The sequence below is a fragment of the Sphaeramia orbicularis genome, chromosome 11 (assembly GCF_902148855.1).
Source record: "Sphaeramia orbicularis chromosome 11, fSphaOr1.1, whole genome shotgun sequence".
Classification (NCBI taxonomy): Eukaryota; Metazoa; Chordata; class Actinopteri; order Kurtiformes; family Apogonidae; genus Sphaeramia; species Sphaeramia orbicularis.
The window spans coordinates 22,497,033-22,509,339 of NC_043967.1; the positions used below are offsets into that span (position 1 = coordinate 22,497,033).

The following is a 12,307-nucleotide window of genomic DNA, read 5'->3' on the forward strand; positions in this document are numbered from 1 at the left end:
TTTTGAAGATTACACCTGTATTCCTGTGGGAGTTTTATTCATTTTTTGCTTAACTTGATGCTTGATCTCCATGTAATCGTGATAATATCAGGCTTAAGCATCACATTTGAGGATATTGTGAAGAAAATGTTTTGTTTTTTTTTTTTGTTTTGGTTTTTGCATTTTAGTTTCTAGACCTGGGCTTTAACCTTAGACAACAACAGTTAAAAACACTGGAGATTTCATTTTGTGCTTAGATGTTTAACAGCATAACAGTCACCACCAGTTTAATCACTTTCCTACAAAACATACACCAAGGTGCAGTCGTTTACTGTATTTTTGCTTAAATTGAATGTCTGTAATCATTGAATTTCTAACAGTTTTCTCCTTGCTGTTTTGGTGTGTATCTGTTTATAACTGAGAATGTTCATGTCACTGAGCAAAAACTTACAAAAATACTAATCAGAACATCAAGACAAAGAAGACTGACTTAACCCTTGATAGGGCACTCATAGAGATATTCTGAAATTCAAATTTCAACATTTGTGTGTTATTGAAGGATATAACAAGACTTTATTACTTTTGTTGAATTTTTCTAAATTGTTTTATTGTCATGTAGAAAATTAAGGTCAGTGACGTTACCATTTTTGCTTCCTTGACCATATGTGACAAAAAGAAAAATACAAAAAAATACAAGAACAGTACCAAAGTACCTTTACTTCATGGTACCTAACAAAGCAGGTACACTCACTGTTCATGCAGAGGTGGATCTTACAGACCTTGTAGACCACATTGGACCTGAGATTGCGGCCTCACTGTCTTCATCCTAACTGTTGCTGTCATTGTCTTGTAATGTGTGTGGAAATGACCAAAAATAGTCACTTGCTCAATAAAGGGTTAAGTGACAATGATTTTTAACACAGCCTTACATTAAATGATCAAAATGACACAAGCAAGACCTCAAGTCCAGCAAAAGTCTTGTGATTTTTGCAGTGAAGATACATACATATATATATAAATATTTTTTTTCTGTAACCATCACTTACAAAGTTGTTTTGTGTGCAGCTGTAGTTCCGACTGTCTGTCAAACCACATGAATATGTGCTCAAACAGCATGAACATTTTAAATTGGTGTCTGACTCCTGACACAGATACACACACTAACACACATATAGTTACTCATTAGGAGAAACCCTGTGTCAGGCTTTGTCAGAACCCTGTCACCCACCCACCCACCCCCTTTGGTCCACCCGCATGACACTTAGTGTGCATCAACCATGTAATTGTGAGCAATTGTCAGATACATTACCATCTACATGATTACACATCATCTTCCACTTTTCAGTTAGAATATGAAGTCTAAAACAGGGTTTCGGAATGACAATCAGTTTCGACTCGCCCATAAACTCGTGTGTGTGTGTTTGTGTGTGCGTGTATGTGTGTGTGTGTGTGTGTGTGTGTGAGAGACGTACTGGAGTTGACTCTTGTGGTATGAGACTGAACTTCTTGTCCCTTTTCCTTCTCCTTCTCTTCCCCTCTCTGTCTCCTTCTCTATGCTCTTTCTTTTTCTCTGACAGGGCGTCTCTGTGGAGCTCCTGTGTGGTTCTCCCTCTGTTAGCGTTAACCTGGATGTCAGCGGTGTTGGCCATAACCGACCGGCGCTCCACACTTTTCCAGGTGATGTGTCTCAGCTCACACACTCACATTCATCTATGACCAACCATGTTAAAAAAAAAAAAAAAAAAAAAAACTCTAAATGGTGTGGCGTGTCATGGAGTGAAACACACTGCACCTTCTGGTCTTTTTTTTTTATTAACACACGAGCCTGGTAGTGGAGCCGATCTTTGAAGCAGATGGGATAAAATTGCTGCTTTTGTGGAGCTGACCCGCAAAAAAATGACGAACAACCTTTCTCCTTTTCAAGATGTAGCTGCTATTTCAACTGAAGCATAAAAGTGAATTTTTCAGCAAATGCTGATGTAAAATACACATTCAGTAACAGTCAGTGATTCTCCTTTTGTCATATTTGCCCGTAATATGAAAAAAGGTCACATTAAAGTTGAATAATGCAATGTGTAAAGAACAGAAGGAAGGCGTCAAATACAGGCATTTAAAAATATTAAATAATGCACTGTGTTTGAGTAAAAACAGCCTCTCGATGAAATTTCACTAAAAATGATAATTTATTTGGAATAAAACAGACTGATAAATAATGGATTTAATTCCCTGCCTTTTTTAAGGATGAGGCTAGAGGGTTTTTTAAATATAATAGATTAGGTCAGTGTTTTTCAACCTTGGGGTCAGGACCCCACGTGGGGTGGTCTGGAATTTCTAGTAATTGATAAAAACTTACTAATAAAAAATATATGGTGAGCTGAGAGACAATCACAATCCATAAAAGACATGACAAACTCTGAAGCTGAAGCTAAAGCACTGTGGTACTGTTTATCTTTCAAATGTTCATTATGGTTGGTTTCAGATGCTGCAGCTCTTTCATAATTCATAGTTTGAGTTCTTGCTTGTTCAGTATTAATTGTCAGCCTTGTAAATACAAGCTGGACTGACTGTACATATCCTGACCAAGGAAAACAAAATTCTCACTTTGTGTAGTAATTTCAACCCGGCTTTTCTGCCTCCGTCCATAATAATATACATTATATAGCCTAAATGTCATCTAAAATTAACGTTTATTTGCAACATAGTATATCAAACTATTACATGATCAAAACCAAATTAATTTTAGCAAAAAAAGTCTCCGTTTTGAATATCTGGGGTTACCAGAAATTTGTGTTGTTAAAAATGGGGTCACGAGCCAAAAAAGGTTGGGGACCACTGGATTAGACATTAATAGTTATGTTAAAAACACAATAAGTAATGTACTTTAATTACTTAATCAAATGAATGCACACTTCTGATTACTTCTTAAGCAGACATTTTAAACGCTTTAGCTGAAATATCCATACAACAGGACTCATCAGATTTACAAAAAGTACAGCAATGTTTGCTCAGAAGGTATCGTTAGAATGCACACAAACATATACAGGGTGGGGAAGCAAAATTTACAGTATTTTGAGGCAGGGATTGAAAGACAGTGTATGACCAATTAGTTTGTTGAAAGTTATGAGAATTTATTTGCCACAAGAAAATTTACATAATAGAAAATGTTTTTATTCTATGTGTCCTCCTTCTTTCTCAATAACTGCCTTCACACGCTTCCTGAAACTTGCGCAAGTGTTCCTCAAATATTCGGGTGACAACTTCTCCCATTCTTCTTTAATAGTATCTTCCAGACTTTCTCGTAATAGTTTTGCTCATAGTCATTCTCTTCTTTACATTATAAACAGTCTTTATGGACACTCCAACTATTTTTGAAATGTCCTTTGGTGTGACGAGTGCATTCAGCAAATCACACACTCTTTGACGTTTGCTTTCCTGATTACTCATATGGGCAAAAGTTTTTGAAAAGGTATGGATAATAGTGTTAGGTATGATTATGACATCAGTATATGTTTGGTTTCAAAACAATTGACGTAGTGCCTGCTGAGAAAAAACAACTAAATGTTCATTGTAAATTTTGCTTCCCCACCCTGTATGTGCACATGAAAAGTAAGATTTACACCTTTGCACACACATGTACTAATCTTTAAATGGATGTACATGAACGGGAATCTTTGAGAGCAACCGTCAGATCTGTGAGGCTAAAATTAAAAATATGTGCATAGGTTATTCATTATTATTGAGGTTGTGACATACATGTTTGCTAAATTATTTGCATACGTTCATATTTGTAAAAATTGATTTAACCAACCTTTGGCCTCTTCCATCCCCTGACAAATCCAGTCAACAAATCACCACAATGTCAGTCAGACCATTTCTATGTTACGTTGATTCTGAATGTCTCAAATCCCAAAAGTCACAACACAAACAAAAAAGCACCAGAAATTAAAAAAAGAATAATTGTTGTATTGTATAGCATGTAGTATATTATAGGAGGTGTAGGGTCCAGCATTTTTGATACAACTGTAGCTTCATATTACCGTTTTATTATCCCCATCCTGTACAGAAATATGCAAATTTTGGATGATAACCTGAAGTGTTCTTTATGGTTTAATAAAATCCTCCTACGTCTTAAAGACCCCTTTCAGTTACATGATGATACTTGATAATAATTTGATTTTTATTAACATTTTTCACACAAAGTTGAATGATTTAAAAGTGTTACTCAGTATTGCTAACCAAAAAACCTACACTCAAATATTAGTCTTTGTGCGTTGATGGCTGCATATTTCTGTATCTGAACTGTAAACGTTGCATCCTAGATTATGATTAACCCAAAAAGACCCAAATATCCACCAGTGACCAAAATCATTTACTGATATTAAAAGGTAAATCACTGTTGACCCACTTATTCTAATTGGTGTAAAATGCAGTTTGTCATCTTTTCATGATAGATAGATAGATGGACAGGCAGACAGACAGAAGCTTTATTATTATCGTATTAGCACAAGGCATCAACATGACGCAATTCAAGGTGCTCTACAGATCAGTGCAATCAAGGTTAACATAGAAGAGAACGTATACTATACCCAAAATAGAGGTAGCTAAAAACAAGTAAAGGCGGCCAAGACAATGAAAGTATCTAAGACAGAATAAAAGTGGCTAGACAATTAAAAAAAAACACACACACCTAACAACACTTAACAATATTAAAGCAGATGTAGACACAACATAATAGGAGCTTAATGGTGGTATTTAGGTGAATAAATAGATATATTGCACATTAGGGTCATACTATCAGATATGACCCATTTGGACGTTAAGAGGCTCCATAGTGAACATAGAAACACTGCCATCTTCTACAACATTGATTCACCAGTAAAACCTATGCAGCTTGATCAATGACAGTGGATGGACACACATGGTTTAATTATATACTTTACCAAAAAAGTCTCTTTTTCTTAAGTTTTCTCTGTTTTTGGTATAATAACCCTCAAATGTAATCTCAGCATGATGATTGAAGTACATGATCAGTGAATTAAATATTGGAAAATACCTGATTTTCACTGAAAAAATACAAAATGGACAGGATAATATCATGATATATGGAGATACAACACTTAGGAAAGGTTAAATCCAGAGGAAAAATTCATTCAAAAGTGGGTCTTTATGGGTTAACTCCAAAATCACAAACCTTATTGGTAGAAATTCAGATTCAGTTTAATCTCAAAATGTCAAACTCTGTACAGACTTTGATTGAAAAGAGATCAAAATCAGACTTAATTTCACTGTGAGAGAAGTCAAATGCCACATTTATTATGTACAAACCTATGACTATCTTACTGAATATGATGCATTGCTGTAGACGTCCTAACTACATTATTAGAATTTCAGTTGTTTTACATTAAACATTGCTGTTCCGTGTAACTATTTACTAATAAGAGGATGTACTTCCTCTGTTTCAGGTCCTGTTTGCTGTCTTCGATTCGGTCCAAGGCTTCGTCATCATAACTGTCCACTGCGCCATGCGCCGAGAGGTGAGTCCGTTTCCTTTTTCCTCGGCGCTGTGACAGTTCCAGTCTTGTCGTGTTTGTTTATTATGCAGCCTCACACGTTGACCTCAAAGAACCTCACTCCCTTCTGCAGGTGGAGTAGACGTTAGCATTATGTCATGTAAGTTTCCGGGTCACTTAGAAGTCATGACAGAGCGCGAACGGAGAGGACATGACAAGGATTAGCGTGGGATTTATGTCCAGTGTTGCCGCGCTTCTTTTTCTTTATAATGCAGTATGATAGTCCAGCATTGTCCGTCTGATCCATGGGTGCTTTAAGGAGCTTATGAAGATGCTGTATGGAATAAGATAGGATAAGTCTCTGACTAATATCCCCCGGTGCTTGTTTGCTACAGGCTTTGCCATGCCCCCAAGGATGCTGAATTTTAAACTCATTATGCACATACATGTGTTTATACCCTTCAGACAGACACCTCCATCTTGCAGCTAACTCACAGTTCCAAATGGATTTACAACACAAACTGTAAATGTGTCCTCTGTAGCTGACGACCGCACATGCAGCATCATCTACACCCAAGATATCATTATGTTATTGAATGCACCACATAGAATAAGTGCATTTTTAAATGCTTTGAATGCCGAGCTACACTAAATCAATATTACAAAAGCAGCAGGGATCAGGGTACAGTAAATCCAGGAATTATTTATTGTAAATGAATGAAAATCCCGCTGCAAGAGACTAAGTGTAAATCCTTTGTAGCTGCACAGCAACAGACCAAGTCACACAAGAAGAGGAAGAAGCAAAGAAAGAGGAAAGGCGTGATATTTTCTGAAGTACACCACAGACAGGAAACGCACACTGCAAAAATCTAAATCTCACCAAGTGTATTTTTCTCATTTCTAGTCAGAATATCTCATCACACTTAAAGAGTAACTTTTCAGTGAGATATAAGAACTTATTTGTAGACAATAGATGTTGAAAATCTTATTTCAAGAAATCTTACCAAGATAATGTTGAGATGGATGTTTAGGGTGTTTCCAGTTGAGGAGTATGAGACGTCTGATTTTTAAACATTTTTTATCATTTGCATGTTTGTGTCTGTCTGATGCAGCCACACCTTTTGAAACACAAAAAAAGATTTTTCTACAAATATTTCATGATCATATGTGAGATGGTGTAAAACTTTGAGGATATCCAAAAACCTTTTTACCACCACTGTAGGTCATGACCATCATAATTTGATCTGTGGTTAGTAATTACAGCTGTCAATCATATATTGAACCCTCCTACCTGTGTGAAAATGCTATTAGCCAAAACTGCACTGCAAAAATCAAAATCTTATCGGGTGTATTTTTCTCTTTTCTATTCAAAATATCTCATCACACTTAAAATAAGACATAATCACCTAAAGAGTAATTTTTCAGTGAGATATAAGATTTTTTTGCTTGAATTAAGCAAAAAAAAATCTTAAATGAAGCAAAACAAATCTGCCAGTGGAACAAGTGAAAATTATCTTGGTAAGATTTCTTGAAATAAGATTTTCAAGATCTATTGTCTAAACATAAGTTCTTATATCTCACTGAAAAGTTACTCTTTAGGTGATTATGTCTTATTTTAAGTATGATGAGATATTTTGACTAGAAATGAGAAAAATACACTTGGTAAGATTTGGATTTTTGTAGTGTAAGGTGAGCACGATACAGCTCGCAGCGCTGTATGATGGCGACAAAGGTGTGGAATAAAAGGACCACGGTGGCTCAGGCGACCCGCTGAGATCAGTCAAAGAGCAGCAGGCGAACGCACACACACAACGTTAAACATGTTGTGATTAGGTGGCAGCGGGAGAGAAAAGCAAAAGGAGACATGTGAAGGAGATCTTTACTGTAAGAAAGAGCAAGGGAGGGACTCGGTTATGTGAGTGAGAAGGAGGGAGGTAGCCTGGAAATAATTGTGCGCAGAGATCTGTAGGAAAAAATGTGGTTGATTTCAGAAAGAAGCACAGGAGGAGGAGGAGGAGGTAGTGAGATGAAGGTGGAGAGAACAGTATAGACCCAAAGAGCGGCTCTTGACTTTGAAGAATGAGATCCAACTGGTGCCAATACACACAGTGACAGACAAACAAACAGGTGGCAAAAGTACACACAGTCTTTATACGGCGAGAAAACGCATTTCAAAGAAGTAAAAAAACATAGAAATGAGTTTTATGGGTTTTTATTTAAAAGGAAAAATTATCTTGTTGTGCATGTTTTTCATTAGAAAAGCAGTCTAATTTTAAGAAAATATATCTAGCGTTGTCTTAATAAGATATTCAGGTTAATACTGAGGACGATTTAACCAGTGTGAAGCAAAAAACAGTGGCTTGCACAACATCCCACCAGATGAATAGAGTGTTTTCCTTACTTTGAGAAGAACCAGAACCACAAGAGCAGGACTTCTCAGTTTAAGAGAAGAAAGTCTGTTGTAAACAATAGTTTTTGTTGGTTTTAATAAACACAAATTCAGCTTTTTCCAAAGACCATTATGATTTTTTAGTAACTAGAAATCTAGTCAACCTGAATTTGTGACATCTCAGAGGCAGATTTTTATGTTTAATAAAAGGTAGTTTGAATATATTTAAGTATGGCTATCTTTTCAGTAGACCTGTTTTTGCAGGGTACTTATTCATACTTCTGTTTTCAGCTTTCATCTTCTATACCCAAGTATGACTAAGTAAAAAAATAAATTAATAAATACAGGCTCTGAAATGTGGAGGAAATTAAAAAATAGCCCTTTTAAGATCATTTCAATCAGTTTGTCTGCAAAAAGCTAATTGAACCTCACAACATACTGAAAAGAGTATCAAATCAAATTAGCAGATTAGTTTCCATGCCAGTATCAGGAAGAGAACACACAATGTTTTAAGACCGTTTACTCCTGTCCAGCATCCACTTCTTGTCTGTTTTGCCTTGTGGCTGTTATGTCAGTTTTGTCTTTTTGTCCTTTGCTTTGTGTGACTAATTGACCCACCAAGTCATTTTTATGTGTTATTACGCTGTCCCTTTAGGTTGAAATCACAGGTTATGATGTTGGGAAGGCACAATAAAGGAATGATCAGCAATTCCTCTCAAATGCATTAAAGCTGATTAGGGATGCAAATTATCGATTAATTCATTAATCGTTAGTTGGTTGCCCTTATCGATCGATTAACGATTTATTGATAAACGGTGATTTTCCTGAGAACCTGAATTTCTTTTTCAATACGGTCTATAAGAATAAAAGCCAAATATTGTTTACACACTCCATGACAAAAGCATGTCCTATTCCTTAATGATTGATTTATTGAACCATTGGATACAGTCAGTGTTTCCTGTGGAATTCATCTGTTGATGTGGCGTTGTGTAATGGAGGGTGCACGTGCGTGCATTTTGCCGGGGGGGTGTTACTCGCATGCACGCAGTACATCCGGGGGATGCATGCGTCTTGGTTGGTAACTGCGCACATGTGTGCGTCACTTTCTGTCCTACTTCTAATACTGCGGGGGTATGGGGCGGTGCAGTCTGTGCCCCCGCAAAAGTGAAAGTGAAACTTTTTGCTCATTTATCTTTTCCCCACCTCCTGAAGCTTTGCATTATATACCTGTGGCCCGGATCAGGAGCCTGGAGGATGTTTTCAACTTCTGTCTCACTGACTGTGGACTACACCAGCCTCCAGGGAAAACAATCCGATACTGACCCCACATTTGTGAGTGTACTTATTCGGGGGGGGGCACCACTCCCACAAACAGACAGTCGGTCTGTGTTTGGCTCCACCATGTCCATAAAGACATTTTAACTCATCAACGCCATGATCCGGTTCAATGACTGTCTATCCTAGCCACGGCGTTGCAGCACGGACAAACCGGCAGCCTTTGGTCAGGTGTGGACAGGTGGACAAGGACAAATAACCAACAATTAATAATTTAATTGAGCAAATTCTTATCGACAATTAATCAGTAGTCGATTAATTGTTTACATCCCTAAAACTGATGTATCAAGTTTTGAAAATCAAGAAATTGAAATTACAGAAATTACTGCTAAAATGTGGGGCACAAATATCAAAGAATATCACACACGTAAACACTCAAGTGAAGGGCTGATAACTCAAAATTCCTCATAAAACACATTAAACTTATTTTGGCTTGATTGAACAAATATTCTGTTATAACCTTTCAGTATATTGTTCTGGTTGTCTGAAAGGGATGACCAGGTCCTGGTTTCAATTCCAGCACCAGCTGGTGTGGGTCTTTCTAGCCCGTTTTACACAGCACTTCTGTTACGGGAATATTTTGCCTTTATTCTGGAACCACTTCTGTGCAAACAAAATGGTGGGATCATTGGGTCCCACCTTTATCATGGCTGTGTAACATCTCTGGAGGTAGTAACAGGGCCTTGATAAAGGTGGAATCATGATTCCGGAACTCTATGTAAAAGGAACACCTCTTATTCCACAACTAAGGTGTCGTTCTGATGGCATACTGCGTGTGCGAACCCCGCGCCTTTGGGATTTAAAAATGAGCGTGGGCTTTGTATAGTCAACAAACATATCAACACAACAAGAAAGATGTTGAACTGGGGAGATGCCGAGATCCACAAGCTGTTGTCACTTCGGCCAGAGGACTCTAACATTTGTGGAATGGTACCACTATACTTGTGGTATTTCCAATTCGCAAGTTATATGTCATGCTATATGCTGCGCTGCGTCCCCCCCCCCCCCCCCCCCCCCCCCTTTGATTCCAGAACACAGGTCCACTGTGTAAAAGTTCAGCCTGTATCACCTCTGTTACTCCTTTGGCTCAGCTGTGGAAATCAGTCAATAGTGGAAAAATGGTTTGATAACCATCTCACATTTCTTCCGGGATCTTGTGTAAAAGTGGCTTCTGTTTGGAGTTTGTATGTTCTCCCTGTGTATGCAAGACTTCTCTGCCCCCCCACCCCCACCCCCCCCATCTAAAGACATCCATGATAGGTTAACTGGTCAGTCTAAACCTTGAATGGTTGTTCGTCTGTACATATCAGCCCTGTGATGGACTATCATAAGTAGTTCAGAAAATTCATGAATGGAAGGTAGTCTGAAAGTGTAAATTCTGTGAAAGAATTCATAGTTCTGTGGAATCTACAGCTCTGTTCCCTGGAAAAGTGTCTTCTCTTTTCCACAGCATGTATTATATATTTACTTTTGATTTGGACTGAGAGGAGAAAGGTGCAGAAGGAAGGTGTGTGTTTTCATGTTTTCTATAGTCATATATTTTTAGTTTTTTTTCCCCTGAATTCAACCCTTGCAACTGTAAATACAGTAACAGTGGCATCATAAACAAATACCACTGAGTAAGGGAAGACGCAGACAGACGAAAGGAAGGAAGGAAGGAAGGGAACAATGTAGGCAATACGCTAGTGCATGCAATATTAATCAGTCATGGACTCAAATGCACTCCATTTGTAGCATCACATGCACACATACAGTAGCGAGACCGCCCAGCGAGGATGGAGATGCTCTGGTTTTTTGCTCTTGTGCTGCTTCTTACATGAGGAGTCTTGTTTCCACTCGTGATACTCTTATGGGATTTGACAGCAGCAACTCTGAGAAATGTAGCTACTTCTCAGCAAGCAACCAAGATATCTATAATACAGAGTGTGATGATGGTGACAATGGTGGTTTTGGCGGGAAGCGGGGGGGTCTCCAAGTCTGCTGTGGAACATAATGCGCAGAGATCCATTTGATTTGAGCTGTGTTACTAGAACTAGTTCTTTGACAGTGGGCTGGTGTGTGTTTGCTTAGATGTTGCATGTGGGAGGATGAAGAAAAACAATATGACACTGGAAAGGCCCAGGGGTTAGAGTTTGTGTATACCGTATTGTTGGTTTTAATTAGGACCTTGTGCCAGGGATCTCACAAAGCTCAAATAGGCCACTTTGAAGTGTCGCTGTGTGCTTTCTATACTGTTCCTCTGACTGTTGTATAAGCGGCAAACTGAGATACTTTGTGAGGAATATGGCTGTTGCATTTACTTTTTTTTGCCCTTTCCGCATATTTTTGTATTCGCTGAACATCTGTCATCGCAGTGATAAAGATGAATATAAAATGTCTAAGGAGTGAGTTCCCCGTGCTCCAAACTAACTTAAGTAAAGTTCCTACACTATACTTACTTCCTACCCCCATGCTCATCGTTCTTTCCTCCTCCTTCTCCTCCTCCTCCTCCTCCCCCCTCCGCCCTCTTTTTCACCTTCCCTCCTTCAGGTGCAGGACGCAGTGCGCTGTCGGATGGGGGGATGTAAAGACGACAGTGAAAACTCACCCGACTCCTGCAAGAATGGACAGGTGCAGATTATGGTGAATAGCATTCCATTTCATCCCACATTGCAAACCATGTTCCTTCAACTAACATGAACCAGGCTGAAGCCTTCGAAAAGCATCAAGCATGACAGCCATTACTGAAATGCTCCATTCATTACTTCCTGTTTCTTTTCCTTAATCTATATGGGTGCTTCTATGAAACTGGTCAGAGGGGCTAAATATTCAAACCAGATGTAGACTAATGTTATGAAGCAAGTTTGGAACCGCTTTGGGTCTGTTTTAAAAACAAATCTTCACTGAGATAAAAGAGAAACTATTTTTCAGATAAAACACATTTTTATATTTTTTTATATTATTTTTACACAAAAATCTGGACACGAAAATGACACGCTACTATTTTTTCGAATATGTTTTTATTCTCGCACAGGTACATTTTGGGAATCGAACTAATTATGCAATGCAGAGTGTTTCACAAAAATGACCACTGTTGCAAAATCACTCACGATTT

The 12,307-nt window shown here is 38.1% G+C and overlaps 1 protein-coding gene across 4 annotated transcripts in view; it reads left to right on the plus strand.

Moving 5' to 3' along the window:
* The window catches only part of adgrb2 (adhesion G protein-coupled receptor B2), a 448,357-nt gene that overhangs the window by 388,409 nt on the left and 47,641 nt on the right, over window positions 1–12,307 (plus strand). For 3 of the 4 annotated variants that reach the window (XM_030146710.1, XM_030146712.1, XM_030146713.1), the window contains exons 25-27: window positions 1,557–1,656; window positions 5,442–5,513; window positions 11,743–11,835. In XM_030146710.1, the coding sequence (XP_030002570.1) occupies window positions 1,557–1,656; window positions 5,442–5,513; window positions 11,743–11,835 (265 nt within the window). The remainder of the gene's footprint in view (window positions 1–1,556; window positions 1,657–5,441; window positions 5,514–11,742; window positions 11,836–12,307) is intronic. The other variant, XM_030146711.1, reaches the window with a different exon arrangement.